Raw genomic sequence first — 24,117 nt, 5'->3', positions numbered from 1 at the left:
GGTCGCGACTTAATGACCATGTAGTCCAGTAATTTTAGGCCAAAAAAGGGGTCAACGTTAAACAAATTGCAACAGAAGCAAACTCAACTGATTTTGTATCCTCAACATGTCCTGAGTGAGGGAAAAAAAGCCCCGAAGAATCCCATTAGGGGAAAGTTTAGAAAAACACCCAAACATATCCCATTTATATAAAAGAAAATTTCACGGGAATAGGGTAAAATTTTTAACCTTTAGATATCTCCATGAAAATTACTGAGTTGATTACTTACATTAAGACAAACAAAAAATGTATTACAAGTTTTTAGAAATTCTTTGTTAACATGAGCAAATTTGCATAAATGTGCATAAATTCCACCGTTTTGACGGCACATGTATATATGAAGTTGCTGTGGTGGTACCGGCATGAAAACTGGAATGAGTTGACTCCATCGGTCAACCGACAAGTTGACCACTTTAAATTTCAAGATGACTGCAATTTTTCAAGATAGCCACATCCTTAGTAGAGCAGGTATGACATGCTCCGTCTCTATCGTAGACTGTAAAAGGTCTCCATTAATGCTCATGGGCCTAAATTGGTTCCATTCCTTAAGTTTTTTAACTGTAATATGTTAACAAGATTGAGATTGAACAAGACATTTTCACCTGCTCAACCCAATGTTTAGATCAGGTGTTGTATGAATGCAAATTAGCCATACGTAATTGGATTATGCACTGTTGGCTCATGTCATACCTGCTCTACTAAGGATGTGGCTGTCTTGAAAAATTGCAGTCATCTTGAAATTTAAAGTGGTCAACTTGTCGGCTGACCGATGGAGTCAACTCATTCCAGTTTTCAAGCCGGTACCACCACAGAAACTTCATATAAACATGTGCCGTCAAAACGGTGGAATTTATGCAAATGTATGCAGATTGGCTCATGTTAACAAAGAATTTCTAAAAACTTGTAATACATTTTTTGTTTGTCTTAATGTAAGTAATCAACTCAGTAATTTTCATGGAGATATCTAAAGGTTAAAAATGTTACCCTATTCACGTGAAAACATTTTTTTATATGCATATAAATGGGATACATTTGGGTGTTTTTCTAAACTTTCCCCTAATGGGATTCTTCTAGGCTCAGGACATGCTGAGGATACAAAATCAGTTGAGTTTGCTTCTGTTGCAATTTGTTTAACCTTTTCTCATAAAATGACTGGACTAATGGGACAATGTGCAGCCCAGAGTGAGACTAGTGGAGAACATAATACATCCATGGTGGAGAACCGCTGGGATAGATATTATGAAATACTCTCTTCATCTGTTACACTCCGACACCGCAGGCGGCGCTGCAGCGGGTTCACACAGAGAAACACGAAGCAGCAGCAGCAACAAGAGGAGGAGGAGAAACTAGTTTAACTTTCCTCTCTTTTCTCTCTTTTCTTCTCTAACCCTGTTGATTGATTCGGTCGGGTTAGGGGGACCGGTACCTGACGGTGAATCCGCCCCGGGAGTTGAGTCCTGACGGCGGGCGACGGAAGCCGCAGAGGTCGGTGAGTAAAAAAAAGTCAAAAGTTGAAGATGAAGTGGTTCGATAACGTCACACACAGTTTGAACAAACTTTATAATCCTTTTCTCTCGTTAAAATGCGACTTTAGGTGAAAACTAACCCCACACGAACCAAGAGAAAACATAAACTAGAGCTATTTAACCTACAGTGTGAACACAGAGTCGGACTTTGTTGTCGCTTTATCGACCTGGGAGTTTGGATCATTAGCTAACATTGTGCTGCGTTCAGGACAACTCGGAGCTCTGAGTTTTCTGACCTTATAGCTAAAATAACACAAGTAAACGCCGCCTTATGTCAGTTTTAATGTCAAAATACATTAAAACGATATGAATTATATAATAATGGGAAGAACGGTGCTACTTTTTACAGTAACGAGTAATCAAAAAGTTACCGTTTCCCCCGTTATAGCGCCGTTTCCGTTACTGACAATAAAACGCGCCGTTACTGAATCAAGAAGTCCCGTCAGAAAATAATACACTAGTTAAAGTGTAACTTATAGAGGCTTACACATTATTTTCAGTCCATCAACTAGTCGGGAAAAAGCCGTTTACCTTGAACTAACCAACTCACTCAGTATTCCTTGTGGCCGTGAACGCATCATACGTGAAACGCAGCTACGTAGGAAGCAGCAGCCGTGACGCACCGGTGCCGTTCAGGCCCAAAACTGCTTCTACAGGTGGATTAAAGCAAATTAAAGCCACTGAACCGACCGCACAGAGGTTAACTCTGCTCACGGGAGGGGAAATCATTTAAGATTCAGTTCAAGTTTATCCTAAAGTAAAGTAATATTTAAAAAAAAAAACTGTATTTTACACCACTATTATCTAACACAGCATGTACCTGAGACAACAGGTGTAAACAGGAGTGGAAAACAATTTAATCTTACTGTTTGTCTGATATGGACCTAAGTAAAACATTCCCATTGATTAAAACATATATATCTCGCATGTTTTGGATTTTATGAAAGAGAGTCAAAATGGTAAACATAGTAAAGTTTAATATGACAGGGGGAAATGATGCATTATTATTGTTTTTCCTGGTCATTTACATCATATCATACATTTTAGTTTTGATACTGATGTCATTCAGTTTTACCAGTTCAGCTTCGTGCAGTAAATACCCCCCAAAATGTTACAAAAAACAACTATAAGTGTCAGTGCAGAACAGTATTATAGCAAGTGTAACTGTTGTAATGTACATAACTTTGTATGACAATACATGTTTTTGTAATCAGTATTTTCATTCTTCTCAATTTGATACAAAATTATGAATAATACACATTAACCAACTTTCACTCAGAGTGAGTTGACTTTTTTCAAACCAGTTGATGGACTGAAACAAAATGTGTGTAACGTAGCTGCACTTCACTTCAACGGGTGTATTATTAATCTGTGACGGGACTGCTTGAATCAAATAGGGACGCATTAGAGCTGCAAAAATTAATTAATCTTACAAAAATCGATTGTTAAATTAATCCTCAACTATTTTGATAAATGAATAATAATTTTTTTTAAAGAAAAAAACTCAAAATTCTCTGATTGCAGCTTCTTCAGTGTGAATATTTCTGGTTTCTTTATTCCTTTATGACAATGAACTGAGTCTCTCTTTGGTTTGTGGACAAAACAAGATATTTGAGGACGATGTCGTCTGGTGGTTTGAGAAACACTGATTGATGTTTTTCAACGTTTTTTTTTACATTTTATTGACCAAACAACTAATGGATTAGTCGTTTACACCATCAACAGATCTATAATGATAATAACCGTGTGACCCCCCCCCGTGTTTCCTCCAGGGATGGTCCGTGGCAGTGGGGGGGTGTGGAGGGAGCGGCCTCTCCAGTAGCCGTCACCACGGCGACGGACCTCCGGACCTCCGTCTGCAGGGTGGTGGTCTACCTCCAGAAGGCGGCGGCGATGTCGGGGGACCGGACCTGCGGCCGGCGAGGGGCCGTCGCCCGCGGCAACAAGTACGTGCGTCTGAACGTGGGCGGAGCGCTGTTCTACACCACGCTGCAGATCCTCACCCGCCACGACTCGCTGCTCAAGGACATGTTCAGCGGACAGACCCAGGTCTTCACCGACAAGGAAGGTAAACGCTGACTCGCCACGGTGACAGGACAGCTGAATAAACTAATTATTATGGGCTTGATCCGACTGGAACTGGACCACTGACGTTCACGTGAACACGTTAGTCCGACTGATACCGGACTGAACCAGAACCTGGAAGCTGCAGAGACTGTTTTAGAAAAGAAAGAGCAGACCTGAAAGTAACCAGTTCTTTTCAGCCTTCCTACTAATTAACTCCAGTAAAAGTACAAATATTTGTCTTGGAAATGTATTCAAGTAAGAGTAATAAGTACCAAAGAAATCTAATACTCAAGTAAAGTACAAACCCTCTGGATATGTACTTAAAGCAGAAGTAAGTGATATATTTGTGTTAATCTAAGTCTTAAATAGTTGTATCTTCCGACAGCAATCACTTCTATAGAGTGTTTGGTCTGAAACACGGGTCTGTCAGTCACTCTGCTCTGCTCTGAGCCCAGGAGAAAACTTTCCTTGTATCCTACAGTTTTTATCCAATGAGGAGAGAGAACGGCATAAAGGGGCAGTCCTCTCTGTGTGTGCAGCCAAGGGATGCGCCTGAATGTGGTGACGTAGGGACGAGGACCAATAGATCCATGACGAGGGCGGGGGCTGCTAACTCCATCGGCTGACAAGACGTTATGGTGCGTTCAAGGCAACTCGTAACTGGTGTTTTTCCGACCTGTGAAGTGGTACCAGTTCGATCTGGTACGAGTTCACGGGTCAGAAGTTACGAGTGGCCGTTATAGTGACTTTCACAGGTAAAACAGGTCGGAGAAACACGAGTGGATTGCCTGGAACGCTACAAAGTCGTAAGTCGTGACTTGAAGCTGTAATTTACGGTTTCAAAAGCCTGCCTGGAACGCAGCATTAGCCAAAACCACCGGATCGCTTACTTCTGCTTTAAGTACAGTACTCAAGTAAATGTACTCCGTTACTGTCCACCACTGTCACTGAGTGAAAACCTGGGGACGGGACTAAAATATGAATTTTAACCAAAATATAATGAAGTTTTTAATTTAAAAAATGATTTTTTTTTAAGTGTAGATGTAATATGAAGTCAAACTAATATGCAAAAAAAATTAGATTTTAGAAGGATTTTAATCATTATGCATTGTGGTAAACTATAGCGTCTGGCTGTGGGGACAGGCAACAAAGGCTGTTTCAGTGCTTTGAAAGACTTTTTATAGTAATTAAAAAAATGATGTATCTTTAATTTCTACAGTGATTGAACCAGACTGAACCGGAACCGACTCAAACACCCACATGATGCGGTTGGACACGTTTTCACCTTAATCTGACTGAAACTGGACAATACGTGTGCAGCACATGCTTCACAAAGTGGAGCAGAGAAACCGACCGACCGGAACCGGCAAAGAAAAGAAAAGAAAGAAAAAGTGGCGGCAGTGACGATTAAGTGAATTTTGTTTTCCAGTAGAGGAGGGAATCGAGAACCGGTTCCAACTTGGATCAATTCCTTGGGATCGTGTGTGTGTCCGTTTAACGATTCCGCTTTTCCGATCTTTTTTTGAAAAAGCGTGCGTTTCTGAACCAAACAACTGGCTGTGTTTGGGTCAGAACGAAGCAAACACGGCGTCGGGGCAGAAGCCTCTGAAGCGATGTGGGCGGACCGACACTCGATGTGGCTGTTAACTGGGTTGTTATTTCAGCTTTAGCCTTTAGTTCATCAGCTCCAGGTGTTTTACAGCTGTTCCACCCCCACAGCGACCCGTTATTACCAGACCGAACCAGAGATTGATGACGTTACGTTAGAATTCAATCTTCATTATAAATGAGGCGCTTAGTGTTTATATCCGACATGTCACTGTTTACTGAAGCAGCATCTAGTTTGTTCTCACTAAATAAAGTTTGTGACGTGTCAGTGTGGAGCGGAGCAGCTGACATCGGCCAAGTGGACAGCAGAGATGTTTTCCTCCTTTATTAATGATAAATAAAGTTACTACGGTGTTTCATCGTCCGTCCACACAAACCTGATGTTGTCACCATGTTGAACCACAGAAACCGGGAGCAGTTTGGGGTGAAACTGAACTGTTTCCATCTCTTTGAATCAACCAGAACCGGCGTTAGCGAGCGTGTTTTAGTTTGAGTTATGGAGTTTCCATCATGATATTCTCTGATGCGATACTTTCCTCTCTCTACTTCCAACCACCTGGTGAAATCTGCGTCTTTTCTCTCTTTCGCCCGCTCACATATTTCTGGTTTCTCTGTTCCTTTATGACAGTGGTTCCCAACCTTTTTTTGGCTCGTGACCCCATTTTGACATTTTTTACAAATTTCTGGCGACCCCCATGTGATCGTGGCCGTCGATGAAGATGCTCAATTTATATTTGATAAAGTGAAAGTATAGAATATGTTTCTATTTAAAGGGACAATCAGGAGTTTTGTTAAAGTGTAGTGTTTCCTCACTACATTTATGAGCCTCCGCACCGTGAAATTCTTTGACCGGGTCAAGACAGACTCATGTTTTCATTCATCAAGAATTAAAGTCAGAGGTTGGAAGACGATCACATACCGTCGTAGTTCCCACCATAAACGGAGATTCATACGGCGGCGTTATTCTCATGACTCGCCACGAAACCGAAAGTAAAGAAACGCTGGTCGGCTCGCCCAGCATTTCCACCACCACTAATAATAACAAAATAACCATAGAGACAAAACCATAGATTTATCTAAAATGGACCATTAACAAGTGGTAACGGAGATTCATCCACATTAATATCAGACTTTTTATAACCAAATAGAAACTCCTCGTTGTCCCTTTAAGATGGTGTGTGGTGTTTTTAATTATAAGTTTAAAAAGAGTAATAATTGGTTAAAATATTTTGTGTGTGTGTGTGTAGGCTGGATCCTGATGGACCGCAGTGGGAAACACTTCGGCTCCATCCTGTGTTTCCTGCGCGACGGCGCCGTGGCGATGCCTAAAGGCCGTCAGGCCGTTCTGGAGCTGCTGGCCGAGGCCAAACACTTCCTGCTGCACGAGCTGGTGGAGCTGTGTCACAGCAGCCTGCAGGTTGGAGAGACACACACACACACACACACACACACAGTGTCTGTCCCAATATGCAGACTCGATCTCACTTACCATAATTTCCGGACTATAAGCCGCTACTTTTTTCTCACGCTTTGAACCCTGCGGCTAATTTATAGATGTTTACTGGCTAACGGCCTCCGGGGGGCGCTCTAGCAGGAAGCACTAGTGAGACAGACATGTGGGGAAAGATTATCCACCGAAGAAGACACTAGTTTTGAGTTTTGGTGCAGTGTTTTATTTTCTAACCAGACATGTTACTGTCTGTTGGTGCCGTAGCCTACTGACGATTTTCAGGCACAATTGTGATGGTTTAACTCGCTACATGACTTGTGACTTGTTACCATGACAACGGAGGCTCTCTGTCTTCACCACGGCTGAAAACCAACTTTGTAGCATCACTACAGCACCTGGTCGCTGCCCCGGTCTCCCAGCTCTCGTCTCTGCACCGCGACACAAACACGCTCTGTAACAAGTAATCTTTTGTTCATGACGGTTAAAACTACACAAACACACACATCGTAACATCGTATATGTTATGTATCTTTATCCGCCGCTACATTTATTGATGTTTCACCGGCTTCGTTGTCAACAGATGCACATGGAGGAGAGGAGTGTAACCAGAACAGACTGTCACAGTTCTACTGTCTTTCTGTGTAAATATCTCATGTTACAACATGAAAACCTGTCGCTTATATTCAAGTGCGGCCTTGATATGTATTTTCTTTTAACATTTAGCTGGTGCGGCTTCTACTCAGGTGCTTAATAGTCCAGAATTTACGGTAGGCTACACACTTGGGCTCTTGGTGTGTGCGTTCATGTTCTTAGTGTCAGTTCAGTGTGTCCCGTTTCTCCAACGACTGAAAGTGCAGCAGCTTGATTTGCACTTTACCCACACAGAAGGTCAGACCGCATCCCAGCGGTGTTTTATTTGGCCAAGTATAAGTCCGCCGTCACCGGCAGCCACAAGCCACGTTTAGGAAATGCGATTGAATTAATCTCAATAAAATTTGTTAGTTTGTTAAAAGTTGTGTTAGTGTGCGCAACGGCACAGGCTGCACTTGTCAAGTTTGTCCCGATTGCTTTTAAATCTCCCCACACACTTGGCCACTTAATACGAGCTGCACACTATGTAAATATACGTTCCACCGGCAAAACGTCACCAAAGTGGTAACCAAGCGCACTGAGCAACGTGTGGAGGACTGGGACAGGCCCACACACACACACACACACACACACACACAGACAGGTGATTACCCATGATGCCTCTCTTCACCCTGTGTGTGTGTGTGTGTAGGGAAGCCAGGAGCAGCCTGTGTGTGTGGTTCCTGTGCTGACGTCGACCAAGGAGGAGGAGCGGCTCATCCAGGCCTCCGCCAAGGTGTGTGTCTGTGTGTGTGTGTGTGTTACGTCATCAATAATCAATAGTGATCAGTTGCACTCCGCCGGGTCTTGACAAGTATTAAAAGGTGATAAATCAATTTTGGGAAAATTAAGACCCTTAAAAAGTATTAAAAAGTCTTCTCACAACTTTTTAAAGTCTTAAATTTTGAAGGTATTTTTTCTGAATTAGCTGTCCAAGAGTTTGAGTCTCAAAAAACATTGTAAAAGTGTGTGAATTTCTCCATTAACCATTGGAAAGTGACACTTGGAATGACCATCAGACCAAATCCTCCGTTTTGTTTGATTTGAGGTAAAGTGACAATTTCCAGCCATAGCAAGTGCAACTTTTGAGCTAGAAAGGTCATCCTGGGCACAAGTTGAAGTTCACAAACTTGGGAAGTTTTCTATATACATGTGAAGCAGTGATGTTTGAGATAAACTGGTAGAAAAATGTCATTTTTGTCTTACGGACAGTAATTCTTTTTGTCTTTCTGGAGAAATTGTGGGTGATTTTTTTAAAATAGCATGGCAGCAGGTCCCAGAAACTTATTTTATTACTTTCCCCGCCTATGTTTCATACTTCCTGCCAAATATCATACACTCATGACTATTTGTAGTAACTAAATCGGGGCTTACAGTATTTTTACTGGGATTTTGGCGCTTTGGGCATCAAAGGGTTAATATTTAAAAATGCTCAAGGTATATCACCGGGCACCCTCATGGATTTTGAAGAGGAACCCCCCAGCTACAAGAAACAGCAGAGAAAAAAACTTTATCAGACGAAACAAGGTTCATCAAAACATCAGGCTTTGGCTCCCGGACTGTGTGAATTTATTCATTTTATTACAAAACAAAGATGAACTGGTGCATGAAAAAGAAAAGAAGATTGTTGTTTTTGTTTTTTGAGAGTGGAGCAATGTTTTTTTTTTTTGGATAAACTTTGCCTTTGATTTCTTATCCCAGCCTATTTTGAATTCTGTTGTATCATAGTGGTTTATAGTCTTTATCACAAACTAAAACTTTTTAAGTTAAAAGTGTCACTGGTGTAAATGGTTACAGCTTATAGTGGCGGTGAGGTGTTGAAAAATTAACTTCTAGATTCCTGTATATACCTGTTGTGACGTGTTTTAACATCCGAGTGTTTCTATCAGTTTGTTAGTATTGTATTTTTCCTCTGTGTTGCCGTCATCACTGGAGCCCAGTGCATCATGGGAAACGTAGTCTCCACCTGTAGATGAGATGCTGATGTGTGTTGTGTTGTTTTTTCTCTGTCAGCCGGTGGTGAAGCTGCTGTACAACCGCAGCAACAACAAGTACTCCTACACCAGGTGAGTGGGATGTAACGATACCATCACTGTTATCCATGTAACCGTGATAAGCACAACACAGCTTATTATCTATCAGGAAACCTTCCTTCAGGTCTAAATTAACACTTAAACTACTGTTAAAACTAATTAAAAAACATCACAGTAAAACATTAAAAATACAATTTCCTCAATTTCACTTCCTTTGACATCGTCTCTCTTCTTCTCCGTCTCTCTGATCTGAACTCTAATAATCTGCCACATTTTGTAATAAAATTATTGAACGCACTAGGTAATAAACTTTGCTGCATTTTTTGTAGCAAGTTGTTACATAATGGACCAAGTTATTACATTTTCTATATAAAAGAAAAGTGCAACAGTCATATTTTGTAACAACTAATGTATATATCTTTATTCTATTATTTTATGTAGTATATGTGTATTTATAGTATATGCATATTTCCTTTAGTATATGCGTATCTTTTGCACTAGAATATTTTAATTCATTCTATTCTATTTTATTTAAATTCTTATTCTATTCTATTGTTGGTACTTTTATGTTTGCACCTGACACCAAGACAAGTAAAGGCAATAAAACTGTTCTGATTCTGATTCTGATGTAACAACTGCAGCAAAGTTAATTACCTATTTGCAGAGAAGTTTATTATTTTACATCATGAGGTGAACATTTATTACATTATAAGGTAATGTGGCGCTACAACGCGAGCAGAGTAAGTGACGTTTAATGTAAAAATGTCCGTAGATTGTCCGTAACCATGGTGAACCAACCTGTCTCTCCTCAGTAACTCCGACGACAACCTCCTGAAGAACATCGAGCTGTTCGACCGCCTCTCCCTCAACTTCAACGGCCGCGTGCTCTTCATCAAGGACGTGATCGGAGACGAGATCTGCTGCTGGTCCTTCTACGGTCGGGGCCGCAAGCTGGCCGAGGTCTGCTGCACCTCCATCGTCTACGCCACCGAGAAGAAGCAGACCAAGGTCAGTCCCAACGACCTCATCCAACAGCTGGAGCTAGAGCTAGAGGACAGGTTACCCAGAATGCCCCTCTCTCAGTGTAGCCACCTCAGAGCCACGTAGAGAAGAAGCAGACCAAGGCTGTGTTCGAAACCGCATACTTAGTCTTTCTACTATAAAATGTGGCAGAGAGTATCTTGACACATAGGGGGAGGCATGAAAAAAAGATTCTGGGGTTTGTTGCAACTCGATTTTAAGATATCACCCTCAACATCCCAAAAAAGTACTGTTCGCCTGACAAATTCTCATGAAAATTATTATTTTTCAGCACTTTATGGAGAATATCTATGCCTAACATGTATATAGAAAACTTCCTTAATTCATAAGCTTCCATTTGAGTCCAGGATAGCCTTTCTACTAGCTACTGGAAAGCTACAGGCTGTCTCCAAACAATGCAACACCTATTGTGAAAAACTCCATGTTAACTGGCATGATCAGAAAACATTCTATTTCTGGTCTCCCCAAAGTGAACAGATAAATAGAGGAGACCGTTGGCCACAGCAAGTGGGGCTTTGAGATAGAAAGGCTATCTGGGACTCAAATGGAAGCTTATGAATTCAGGGAATTTTCTATATACATGTTAGGCATAGATATTCTCCATAAAGTGCTGAAAAATAATAATTTTCATGAGAATTTGTCAGGCGAACAGTACTTTTTTTTTTTGTCTTTTTTGGGATGTTGAGGGTGATATCTTAAAATCCAGTTGCAACAAACCCCAGAATCTTTTTTTCCTGCCTCCCCCTATGTGTCAAGATACTCTCTGCCAAATGTTATAGTTGTATGACTATTTATGCCATTGTAGTACCTAAATATTTATAACACCCAGGTTTTAATCCTTGAAGTTCCTAGATATCATCTCTGGTGTCAAACCTTTTACAACGCTCCGTGTCCGTTTTTTTGCGCAGTATGTGATTTATGAGAGTGCAATTAATGCGAGAAGTTCCCGGATGGCAGCTACACTAGATTCGCCAGAAATGTTGAGTACACATCATGAGGTTACTACTCGTACTCAAATGACCCAAAATGCAACGTAACGTGACGTCACGGATCGTCTTGTCCTTACCGCGAACAGGAAAAACAAAAAACTAAACAGGGCAACAGAAATTTGCTTGTTAATATGTGACTTTATTAAGTTTTAATATTTTTTCATGCGAGAAAGTAACTGTTTAGAAAACCACCACTAATTAACTTCCCCGATGGCTGTTAGAGGTTCACCACCGGCTGGTTAAACTCTTTTTAGGGGATAAATGTTGGTCTCATTGATGAAATCTAACAGTTGTGGCTGTAGCAGAAGTTTGTTTGAATAAAAAACCGAAGAAGAACACATTCAGCCAATCAGCATGTTGGTGTAGTGACGGGGCTTTGCACCAGTCGGTCCCTGATTGGCCAACGTGCTGTGTCAATCACAGCGGTGACGCTGATTGGCCCAATGGAAAGGTCGAAATGAAATGCATTTCCACGAGAGGCTGGTTTACGAGGCTAACAAAAACGTGAAAGTTGAGTAAAATATTACTAACCGACCCCCAATAGCCCTGCAGTAAGCTGTGTGCTGTGTGCATGTCGCTGAGGAATAGCAGAGATATTCAAGTGTACAAGTAAATTAATCTGGTTGTTTTAGCCAAGATACAATATAAGTTCCCTGTTAAGGCCCAACCTAACATAACTTTTGGATTTATTCCTGTTATTTCCCCTGGAAAGTTTCCAACTAAAGCCCTCGTTATACTTGCTGTAAACTACGCGTACGCGAGCGCATCATGGCTGCCACGCGTATCCTGCATCCATCGGCTGCGACCGAACGCACATATCGATGCGAGGTGACGCGACGCAGCCATGATGCGCTCGCGTACGTGTAGTTTACAGCAAGTACATCACGGCCTTCACCTGAATTTTGCCACCCTACTCCTCAGTGCGTGGGCGCCGTCCTGACTTCCTGTGTGTGTGTGTTCCAGCAAAGACGGTTTATAAACCCAGACCTTCCATGACGAGTCAGCTTCCTGTATGATGTCACTAGGCTTCTGCTCGGCCACGCCCCTTTAAGGCTCATTTATGCTCCACTTACGGACGTAATTGTCTCCGTTTCAAACGTTACCGTCACTGCCCACATACTTTCATGCGTCCGTTACGTTGGCATGGATGTTAACCAATACATCCACCAGGGGGCAGCTCAGAGTCAAAACTTTATGACAACAAACATGGCGACTACGGAGGAGATCTTGATAATGTACATCATAAATAAAAGAAGAAAACGGACTCGTTATGTGATGCGGTGGTCGGTAAGGCCGGTAAATTCATCACGGCTTTTCTCTCGTTCAGCCATCGTGTCTTCTGAGTCTTATTTTGAAAGGGTTTTAGGATGTAGGTGTTTGTCCTGTGTGTGTGTGCGTGGATGCTGTGCCTGACTTCCTGTGTGTGTGTGTGTCCAGGTGGAGTTCCCTGAAGCTCGTATCTACGAGGAGACCCTGAACGCGCTGCTGTACGAGACGCTGCCGCTGCCCGACTCCTCTCTGCTGGAGGCGACGCGGCGCGGCAGCAGCTACAGCAGCGGCTCCCACAGCGAGGAGGAGGAGGGGGCGGAGCTCCGCGTGCGCCGCGTCCACGTCAAGAGGTACAGCACGTACGACGACCGGCCCCTGGGCCACTGACCCGGAGACCCCGCGCGTACGTACGACGACCGGCCCCTGGGCCACTGACCCGGAGACCCCGCGCGTACGTACGACGACCGGCCCCTGGGCCACTGACCCGGAGACCCCGCGCGTACGTACGACGACCGGCCCCTGGGACACTGACCCGGAGACCCCGCGCGTACGACGACCGGCCCCTGGGACACTGACCCGGAGACCCCGCACGTACGACGACCGGCCCCTGGGCCACTGACCCGGAGACCCCGCGCGTACGTACGACGACCGGCCCCTGGGACACTGACCCGGAGACCCCGCACGTACGACGACCGGCCCCTGGGCCACTGACCCGGAGACCCCGCGCCTCTGGACCGAGGGACGGACGCTGCTCTGATGTTTCTGTGTAGAACGTTTTGCTGTCCTGGCGTCGCCACGGCGACCTGGAGGAGTCCACATGGTGATGTCATCATGACATCATCACATCTTCTGCTGCGGCGGCGACGATGAAGAGGAGGAGGAGGAGGAAGAGGATGAAGAGGATGTTTTAATGACACGTAGATTAGCAGGAGGAGGAGTCACTAATATGCACTATTGTTACTATCATTATCATTATTATTATTATTATTATTATTCTGATAGTTGCCATGACGATGACGATCAGCACTCGGAGCCCGTTTCATATTTATAGTTTGTATTTTCATATCTGCAGCTGCCAAAGATCTGAGCAGCAGGACGTTGTTCTGTCACATAAAGCTGCTGCTGTCCAGCTCCGGCTCCGTGTCCTTGTGTGGTTGTTGTTGTGTTGTTGTGTTGTTGTTGTTGTGATCTTTATGACGTGTTTTTCTTTTAAAGGGACAACCAGGAGTTTTGTTAAAGCGAAGTGTTTCCTCACTACATTTATGAGCCTCCGCACCGTGAAATTCTTTGACCGGGTCAAGACAGACTCATGTTTTCATTCATCAAGAATTAAAGTCAGAGGTTGGAAGACGATCACATACCGTCGTAGTTCCCACCATAAACGGAGATTCATACGGCGGCGTTATTCTCATGACTCGCCACGAAACCGAAAGTAAAGAAACGCTGGTCGGCTCGCCCAGCATTTCCACCACCACTAATAATAACAAAATAACCATAGAGACAAAACCATAGATTTATCTAAAATGGACCATTAACAAGTGGTAACGGAGATTCATCCACATTAATATGAGACTTTTTTATAACCAAATAGAAACTCCTCGTTGTCCCTTTAAAGCGATGGTCGACGTTGAGAAAGATTTGAATACCGGTAATACATCCCACTCCAGCAGAGCAACAACGAGGCAGAAACCAAACACGGCGCCAACTTTGAATGTGGAATAACAACGTCGGATTCACAAGTCTCAACTTCCACAATAAAAACTAAAGATCTCTCTCCATCGGTCAAACGATGACCCAACGTTTACTTTAGTTTCATTGAGTTCAATGGTTCTCATAGTTGGGTCCTTGAGAGGGTTCAAGGGAGTCTCCAACTTTTTCTTGAAATTTTACCACTTTTTTCTAGAATTTTTAAACTTTTTTTTTGTTTTTAGAAATTTTTACCACTTTTTTTTTTCTAGGAATTACCACATTTTCTAGATTTGTCTCTTCTTTTGAGGAATTTTACCACTTTCTTCTAGAATTTTTTTTTAAACTTTTGAGAAATGTTACCACTTACCAAGTTTTTTTTTTACCACCTTTTTCTTTTTGATAAGTTTTACCACTTTTTCTAGATTTTTCTTTAACCTTTTTTTTGAGAAATGTTACCACTTTTTTTCTAGAATCTTTTTAAAAACTCTTCTTTTTTTTGAGAATTTTTAATCTAACCCTTTCTTCCAGAATTTTCTCTACAATATTTCCACAAATGAACGCCATTGTCCCTAATTTGAACGTATACATAACATTGACTAAAAAGGTAACGTTCTTCAGTCTCAGAACAAATACAGTATTTGCGTGGCGGTGTCGCCATGGAGACGAGAGCTGGGACACCGGGTCGGAGGCTCTGATCTTACCAGGTTGGTTTTCAGCCAAGAGACGCTCCATTCTCCCTGGAACTAGTTACTAGTCACTGGTTTAACCAGAACTAGAGACAAGGGACACATGGAGCTGAGTTAAGGTGGAAATACTACAGAGTTAAGGTGGAAAGGGACACATGGAGCTGAGTTAAGGTGGAAATACTACAGAGTTAAGGTGGAAAGGGACACATGGAGCTGAGGTAACTATATATAGTCACAATAATAATGGTAATAGGACCCCTCATATTCACCCTGTCAATAATAAACTGTTTATAAAAAATAGAATAGATAGAATAATAATAAAATAGTTAAAGGGATAGTTCACCCAAAATTCAAATTACAGTTACAGCGGGGCTCCGTGCAGCACTGCATGTCCATATAACGGTTTAGAACGGAGCTCACTTTTCTTCGTCCAAAAAGACACACCAAAAAACATCCAGATACCTCCATAGTGCTCGTCTGTAATGTCCCTCTGGTATTGAAGCCCCGACATGAGAAATTGTTCCAAAAAAATTAAATAAGTCTATATTTCAAGCTTGTTTGTAGAGGAAGCTCCCAGTGTCTCGGTTCACTGCTCTTCCTGTGACCGCGACCGGTGGAACAATTTCTCATGTCAACCATCAACCATAAGAATAAAACATCACTAAGCCGCACACACATGATCAGAAAGGTACCGGGGTTCATCAAGTCATTTAAACATCCTGAGGTCTGCACGTGCAGCTATGAGCTTTATATGTAATGTGAAGTCAATATTCAGCTTCTTTTATCTCACATTTGAGACATTTGGTGAAAATAGAACGGCAGAATGACAACATTTGTGCTCAAAAAACAATCTTACAAAATTTAATTTTAGACTTGTTTTCTACACTTATCTATTACTGTATTCATATCCTATTTCAAGCACCAAAACAGTTCATTCTCATGACTGAAGAAGTGTTTTCACAAGGGATTTGACATTTTTCAAAAAGCAGACCTCAAATTTCCAGCATTTGTCCTAAATTATTTCTTTCTACAGTGTTCTAGGACAAACTGGCCTCAGTGTGCTTACAGCGGAGGTTCTAATATTTAGACATAAAACACTTGAGTATTGTTACATCTGCAAGTATCTTAAAAAGATACATTTAAAGGTGTACAGAAAAGAAAATTGAATTTGAGCCCACTCTGGGTCATAAAATTAGTGTAATAACTCATCTATCAGACGATGTAGGCCAAACTTTGTGCAAAATTCTATTTTTGAGTAAATCCGTGATGAAAGTGTGTATTTTAGTGTAGTTTTTTTTTTCGTATTGTATAATGCAGGCGCATGGATTATACGTCAGCCTGTACACGATTCACTAGCCACTGATATTGGATCCGTAATCCGTCATTCAAACGTCTGAGACACGCACACACACACGGAGCTCGGTCTCGCCCCAAACTTTGAATATCCCGCCCGCTCGATAACGACCAATCAAATTCGTTTTCCTTACTCGGGTAAACTCGTGTTGCAGCTCGTGACAACTCGGCGCGACAAACGGGACAAACGGCCATTTCTGTACACCTTTAAGAAAATATGTAAAAGTTGAGAAAATGTCCTCAAACCTCAGAGGGCATAAACACGTCTGTATTCAGTTTTAACCAGTGATTTGGTGTTTGTCTTAGAGTGCAGGGCCACAAACAAAAACCTTGTTTAGGGGGCCACCAACATCCTAGGGCCGGCCCTGGTTGTCATGATAATTAATACATACTTAGTAACAAGCCTGTAAGTTCAACAAATCAGTATATGCTACTGTGATTTAACTCGCCTAGTTGAATAAAAAGATGTAGTTTAATACCATAATAGGCTATATAGGGGTGACCAAAGGCCTCCACTCTCCCTGGAACTAGTTACTAGTCACTGGTTTAACCAGAACTAGAGACAAGGGACACATGGAGCTGAGGTAACTCTTTAACACTTGATTTATCACTCATGGTTTTTCATTTTCCTGTGCTTCATTTCATATATAGTCACAATAATATTGGTAATATGACCACTCATATTCACCCTGTCAACAAACAGTTTATAATAAAATAGAATAGATAATAAAATAGTTAATTATTTACATGTTGGAACAGTTTAAACTCAAATTATGTGCTGAATTACTATTGATTATTGCACATGGAGAGAAAACATATTGATCTACAGGAGCTGGTGTTGATGACGATGTGTTTGAGTCGTGAGTTAGGTCTAAACATGTTGTGTTGTTGTGTTGTGTTGTGTCGCTCCTTTTAAAGAGCAGCTCAGCACAGGAGGGTCCTCTGGTGACGTCGCAGTGACGTCATGTATTTTGCAGCAGGCCAGTGATGATGACCAGAGGAGGGGGGGGGGGGGGGGGGGTCTGTCTATTTATAGCCTGTCTTTGATGAGCCGCAGTCTGAGTGTGAATGAAGTCATTTTCTTTCTTTTTTTTTTTTTTAAAGCTGCATTTTAATGAGCTCATTAGTCACGTCACGCGTCTCATCTGCATATTAATGAGCCGTGAAGGAGCAGGAGCAGGAACAAAGAGGAGAGCTTTTTTAATTATTTTTTTTATTTATTTAAATTTACATACAATCTCAAACAGGAACATGTAGCCTATTGCATAATAAATATCCATTTTCATTCAATAGCAATTGAAAAAAACAAATCCACAAGGGCAAGGCTCCACACAGAATAGCAAAACAGCTATATTCCAAAAGTGTAGCTACATATTGAAAATAATAAATAAAATAAAGTAAAAGGCACAACACAAATCTAAGGCATCACATTCACCGGGACTCTGCACACACAAACAAACCACACTTCATTTCCATCTGCCAGTAAACTTAAAGAACTGAAATGTTTGTTTAATTCTTTTTTTAAAGCAAGACTGGGGATTTATTTTTCCATTTACAGCAGTAGCCTAGGCTATATGGGATTTGCCCAAAAGTAATAGCCTGGTACTATATTTAATAAATTTGAGGGGACTTCATCTTTAGGCTATTAAAGGGTGAGACAAAGAGGAAGCTGCTATAAATAAATAAACACCCGGAGCGCAGCCAGCAGCCACAGGTTGGGCGGTGTGTTGGATGCTGAGAGAGGCTGCAGGCGGCACTGATTTCTCTCTCTATCTCTCTGTCTATCTATCTCTCTTTTCTTTCTCCCCTCCTCCTCCATTGATCAGAGAGAGAGAGAGAGAGAGGGAGGAAGAGAGAGAGGAAGGCGGATCCTCTGACGTCGTCTCCAGGCTGCTCGGCTGCGTCAGTCCGAGGAACAAGAAGAGGAAGAAGGAGGAGGAGAAGGAGGAGAAGAAGGAAGAGGAGGAAGAGGAAACTGGGATAAAAAAAATAAAAAATAAAAGAAGAAGCTCCGGAGCCAGAGGCCGGGGATCCTTGCAGCCAGTGGCCGGGGAGCAGCGTCGTGTCGCCGGCTGAGAGACGGAGCGGCGCCCGCAGCCATGGAGGGCAGCGCGGAGGAGGAGCACAAGGAGAAACTACTGTGGACCGTCAAGCGGGAGGTAAACACACACACACACACACACACACACACACACACACACACACACACACACACACACACACACACACACACACACACACACACACACACACAGAGAGACAGAGAGAAGCGCGCGCAGCTACACGTCCACCTGTCGTCGTTGTGTTGCACCTGCTGCTCCGTTTGGTCTGAGCCTGTAGAGAATCAATGAGGATCAATAATCGATACAGAATCAGAGTTCAACAGGTCGCCTAGCTACAGATGTAGCTGCTGCTGCTGCTGCTGCTGCTGCTGCTGCTGCTGCTGCTGCATGGTACTGATCAGAGGTATCGATCAGAGGTATCGATCAGGTCTGTGACTGAAGCAGCTTCATCCTCCATCTCTGACTCGGTGTCGTGTCTCCAACATCCACAACTCAGAGCTGAGGAGTCCTGGCTCCTCCTCCTCCTCCATCTACTCCCTCCTCTTCCTCTTTCTCCTCTTCTCCTCCTCTCCTCCATCTACTCTTCTTCCTCTCTCCTCTTCTCCCTATTTCTCCATCTACTCATCTTCCTTTCTCTTCTTTCTCTCCTCTCAGCTTCCTCTCTCCTCCTCCTCTTCCTCCTCTTTTCTTCCTCTTTCCTCCTCTCCTCCATCTACTCATCTTCCTTTCTCTTCTTTCTCCTTCTCTTCTCTTCCTCCTCCTCCTCTTCCTCCTCTCTCCTCTTATTCCTATTTCTCCATCTACTCCTCTTCCTTTCTCTTCTCTCATCTTCCTCTTTGCTCCTCCTTTCTCCTCTTCCTTCTCTTCTCTTCTTCCTCCCCTTCCTCTCTCCTCTTCTTCCTTTTCATCCTCTTCCTCCTCTTCTCTCCTCCACCTTCTCCTCCTCCTCCTGCTCTTCCTCCTCCCCTCCATCTCCTCCTCTTCCTTTCTCCTCCTCTTCCTCTCTCCTCTCTCCTCTTCTTCCTTTCCCTTCACCTCCTCCTCTGTCCTCCTCTTCATTTTCCTCCTCTTCCTCCTCTCTCCTCCTCCTCTCTCCTCCCCCTCCCCCCCCAGTGACACGTAGTTGAGTTGAGGTGTGGTCCGTGTCCAGAGTCCAGACCTCCACTCTGATGGATCATTAACTGATAAATCACCAATAATCAATAATCAATAGCTGTGATCGGTTTCACCTGCCCAGGTGTCTGACAGGTGAGTGGGCAGGATGAAGATGATGATGAAGATGAAGATGATGATGATGAACCAACACACTGTTCTTGAAGCATCATACTATCGTACTACTACTACCGTTCACACCGCAGTAGTCTGTGTACAAGTTTACAAGTTTCCCAGAATGCATTTCGCGGCAGCCGGCAGCGGTAACTAAACAGGCGAGAAGCTGTTTTTACGTAACTTTATTAATATAAGTTTTAATATTTTTCATGGGAGAAAGTAGCTGTGTAGATCCCCAGTGTGAGGTCAGTTTATCTAAACGACGGCTGTTTGGAAGTGAAGCTCCGATGTTTCGGGAGCAGATCGATGATCAACGGCTCGTCTGCAGAGCTGCTCGGCCGGCCAACCTCCGTCGTCACCCCAGGGGAGAAAATGATCACTAATTAATTTACTGTACCTGCAGGTTTTTAGAGGTTTACCACCGGCTGGTTAAAGTATTTCTAGGAGATAAATGTTGGTCTCAGTGATGAAATCTAACAGCTGTATCAGTAGCATTAGTTAGTGTGAATGTAAAGTGAAGCTTCCTGTGTGTATTGGACAGAAGAGCAGCGCTGCCTCGGGGCTCTGGAGCCTACGGACACAAACCACCACATTTACATCAAGAAATACATGTTTTACAATCAACACATCAGTCTGCAGTAAGTTTTATTTTATTTTATTAAGTTATATAACATGGTTACGGTACACGGCAAAGATACTTCACTACTCTTAACCGTCTTTGGTTAGGGTTAGAGGTTATGGGAGCAATGCATTGTGGGATACAGTACACAATGTAGACTGGTCAGATACTGGAGATATTTTCTGAATCAGTACGACATTCAGGAATTGTTCGCATACTGCAGATTCTGCTTTTGTTTGCATACTGCATACTAAATCCTGCATTTTGGCCAGTCAGCGTGTACTAGCAGGAGAGTATGTGGTTTATAATACAGCCTCGCAGCGTTTAGCAGCATCAGCTAACGGTGAAATTAGGCCACGCCCCCTGAAGTGAACGACCGCAGTAGAATCATCATGAGTCTGTGGTGGCTGGACATTCAAATCGGCCTCGACTGAAACTAAATTCACCTTTTTGCTTCATAATTTAGTTGTTTATATTGTATTTTATTATTTTCATTTATTCACATCTTTGGTGTTTGATATAAAATGAAGAATCTTGACATCTTGACGGGACTGGACTTTCTGTTCCCTATTAAGGAGCTTCACACAGCTGACTTGTATCGTCAGATCAGACGTGTCCTGTGGTTTTCAGATTACATGTTTGCTCTGATGATACAAGTCAGTGGTCATGAAATGTGTGTGTTTCTGTTCTATAAAACACATTCTGCATCTCGAGACACACGCCCGTCTACATTAAAAGGGTTTGAGGCGCTACATCTAAACGGACCCCCATGCACACACGGTTTAACCAAGGCGGCGGCTAAAATCACCCAGGCAACCCACCTTTGCAGATCGCAGCCTAGTCTGGGGCCGCTGACTCGCTGTTTTGGTAAGGAAGGGGCGAAAGAGACAGGGCCATTCCGTCAAAATAAAAGCACCAAGCTAATAAAATGCGGTGAAACTCTTTAATTTAAGGAATATAATTCACAAGAAAGTCCCAGAGCCAGTGATTTCCGGATCCACTAGAAAAATTTGGAGTTAACACGCGAGGCTAGTCCATCCCTTATCCCACTGCACAGACTCACAGACTCACACAAACACACTTTGCGCGTGTTTCCGTGTCCCAGCGCATTGGCTCACAGGCGCACACAAACAGAAACTGAGAAATACACTGCCCATCCCGCCACACATTCACTGTGGCGTCGTGTCAATGAGCTTCTGCAACGTCACAACATCTATTTCCGTCCAGAGTTTCATTAATGTTTCAGAGACTCTCCGTGGGTTCAGGTCTGGTTCTCCACTTCTCCTTCCAGTCTTTAATAATAACGTGTTGGACAGTTCTTAGCGCAGTTTTCAGTCCCAGTTATCTCCTTACTTAGATGTTTTATAATAATGTGACTCTTCTGAAACAGACGAACAGCTTCTCCACCACCACAGGATGAGTCTTCAGACACGAGGCTGCATCAGTTTGTGTTAGAGAGAAGTTGTTTCCAGATGAAACATCTTCATCCAGCAGTAATGATCCAGCTGGAGGCTCCGACCTGGAGCTGAGTTAAATCCAGGAGGGGACTTTGTTTTTAGACGGGCAGTTTATATATATATATTATATCATGTATAAGTTCATTTGTCGTCTAAACAACTCGGAAAATCAGATTGTGATGGAACTGACAAACGTTGCATTTAGTGCCACGCGTTACACGTCACTGCTTTGGAAACACTGGTATAAGTGTCTTTTAATAAGGGGCTGCTAGGCTACCCCGTATGTTGTTGTAGTATTGTTGTTACTTTATATTGTTTTTCTTTTTTTCCTGTCCTGTCTTGTATTTTTAACTGGACCCAGAGTCTGTACTAATAAATTATCTATCTATCTATCTATCTATCTATCTATCTATCTATCTATCTATCTATCTATCTATCTATCTATCTATCTATCTATCTATCTATCTATCTATCTATCTATCTATCTATCTATCTATCTATCTATCTATCTATCTTATCTATAACGTATGTAGCTAAACTATTAGAACTCAGATCGTCTGCCAGGTGATCATCACTGCTGTAGTGTGTCTGTTGTGTGTCTGTTGTGTGTCTGTTGTGTGTCAGTTGTGTGTCAGTTGTGTGTCTGCGGGGCCACAGTCGGTCCATGAGATGAACAAAGCTCCTGTCTCTTTAAGCAGGTCGTTGCTTAGCAACTGAAGCTTCAGCTGCTCCCGAAGAAGTTAAATCACATCAGTTGGTGATTTGTATCAGAGCAGAGAGGAAACAGAGAGGAGGAGGAGGAGGAGAGAAGAGGAGGAGGAGGAGGAGGAGAAGAGGAGGAGGAGGAGCAGCCAATCAGAGAGGAGGAGGAGGAGGAGGAGAGAAGAGGAGGAGAGAGGAGGAGGAGGAAGAGGAGGAGGGGGAGAGAAGAGGAGGAGGAGGAGGAGGAGAGGAGGAGGAGGAGGAGCAGCCAATCAGAGAGGAGGAGGAGGAGAGGAGGAGGAAGAGGAGGAGGAGGAGGAGGAGAGAAGAGGAGAAGGAAGAGGAAGGGGAGGAGGAGGAGAGAAGAGGAAGAGGAGGAGGAGGAGAGGAGGAGGAGGAGGAGCAGCCAATCAGAGAGGAGGAGGAGGAGAGGAGGAGGAAGAGGAGGAGGAGGAGGAGGAGAGAAGAGGAGAAGGAAGAGGAAGGGGAGGAGGAGGAGAGAAGAGGAAGAGGAGGAGGAGGAGAGAAGAGGAAGAGGAGGAGGAGGAGAGAAGAGGAGGAGGAGGAGCAGCCAATCAGAGAGGAGGAGGAGGAGAGGAGGAGGAAGAGGAGGAGGAGGAGGAGGAGAGAAGAGGAGAAGGAAGAGGAAGGGGAGGAGGAGGAGAGAAGAGGAAGAGGAGGAGGAGGAGAGAAGAGGAAGAGGAGGAGGAGGAGAGAAGAGGAGGAGCAGCTGTGATGTGTCCATTGTTTCCTGTTGTTTGTTTCCTTTCCACTGAAACAAAAAGACTCTGGTGACATCACAGAGGGGGCGTGGCCTGGCTCACCCACGCTAACCCTCACAGGTGTGTTAAGCCCCGCCCCCTGACTCACAGGCGTGTTAAGCCCCGCCCCCTGACTCACAGACTCACAGGCGTGTTAAGCCCCGCCCCCTGACTCACAGACTCACAGGTGTGTTAAGCCCCACCCCCTGACTCACAGGTGTGTTAAGCCCCGCCCCCCGGTGCTCCACGTTTCCTTGTTGCTGCAGCGGAGGAATGATGCCGATCCGGTCCGACCACATGTCTGATGACAGACACACGACTCACCTGATCCACTGGCTGGATGACGGAGGTCAAAGGTCAAAGGTCACGGTGACCTCACAGAACCATATATGGTCCTCTGTGGCTGTGGTCCAACAGGATGCAACTGGAACTATGTGACATCATAACTCTGTAACGATGATCTAAAATATGCAACAGTGTAATATGTCTCCTTTAAAGGATAATTCCCATTTTTTACAATCTGGACCTTATTTCTATCATAAACTCCGATCATTTCCTCCCCCAGATAACTTTGGTGTCATTCCAAGTGGTTGTGATGAAATGAGCTCCAGCCGAGAGGCGCGTATATCCGTATAATGGAGTCTACAGGGTCTAAATAACACATTATCTGCAGAGAAACTCCTTCATTTCACCAATATTTAGTTCTGATAGGCTAGTGCTATTCCCCTCTGAGTCCGGGGTTAGCTGTTAGCTGTGCTGCTAATGCTACGGTTGGTTTCTGTGTGTTTGTGACTTGTCAGAACAAAATGAGCAGCTGGATGAAGTTCAGCTTCCACAGGCTTCCTCTCCTCAACCTGGACTCACT

At 43.4% G+C, this 24,117-nt stretch overlaps 3 protein-coding genes across 5 annotated transcripts in view; 2 read left to right on the top strand and 1 right to left on the bottom strand.

Annotated features, from left to right (window-relative positions):
- The window catches only part of LOC146975212 (protein NLRC3-like), a 347,620-nt gene that overhangs the window by 41,790 nt on the left and 281,713 nt on the right, over positions 1–24,117 (bottom strand). The gene's annotated exons all lie outside the window — the stretch shown is intronic.
- Positions 3,445–13,521, top strand: LOC146975226 (BTB/POZ domain-containing adapter for CUL3-mediated RhoA degradation protein 2-like). Of its 2 annotated transcripts, XM_085794713.1 has the most exons (7): positions 3,445–3,634; positions 6,489–6,658; positions 7,974–8,057; positions 9,335–9,387; positions 10,167–10,362; positions 12,822–13,033; positions 13,178–13,521. In XM_085794713.1, exons 1-7 carry the CDS (start codon positions 3,460–3,462, stop codon positions 13,182–13,184), a joined length of 897 nt encoding a protein of 298 aa, XP_085650839.1. In that variant the 5' UTR covers positions 3,445–3,459; the 3' UTR covers positions 13,185–13,521. The 2 variants fall into 2 exon arrangements, with proteins under 2 accessions (XP_085650839.1, XP_085650838.1); XM_085794712.1 differs by lacking the exon at positions 13,178–13,521 and having other exon boundaries at positions 12,822–13,077.
- Positions 18,391–24,117, top strand: part of LOC146975225 (small G protein signaling modulator 2-like) — a 55,358-nt gene continuing 49,631 nt past the window's right edge. For both annotated transcript variants that reach the window (XM_085794717.1, XM_085794716.1), the window contains exon 1: positions 18,391–18,540. In XM_085794717.1, the coding sequence (XP_085650843.1) occupies positions 18,481–18,540 (60 nt within the window). In that variant the 5' untranslated portion in view covers positions 18,391–18,480. The remainder of the gene's footprint in view (positions 18,541–24,117) is intronic.

The sequence above is a fragment of the Trachurus japonicus genome, chromosome 13 (genome assembly GCF_045865225.1).
Source record: "Trachurus japonicus isolate A0001 chromosome 13, Traja_1.0".
In the NCBI taxonomy this organism is placed as follows: Eukaryota; Metazoa; Chordata; class Actinopteri; order Carangiformes; family Carangidae; genus Trachurus; species Trachurus japonicus.
Note: the sequence above shows the minus strand (reverse complement) of the source record. Positions and strands in the feature narration are given on the sequence as shown.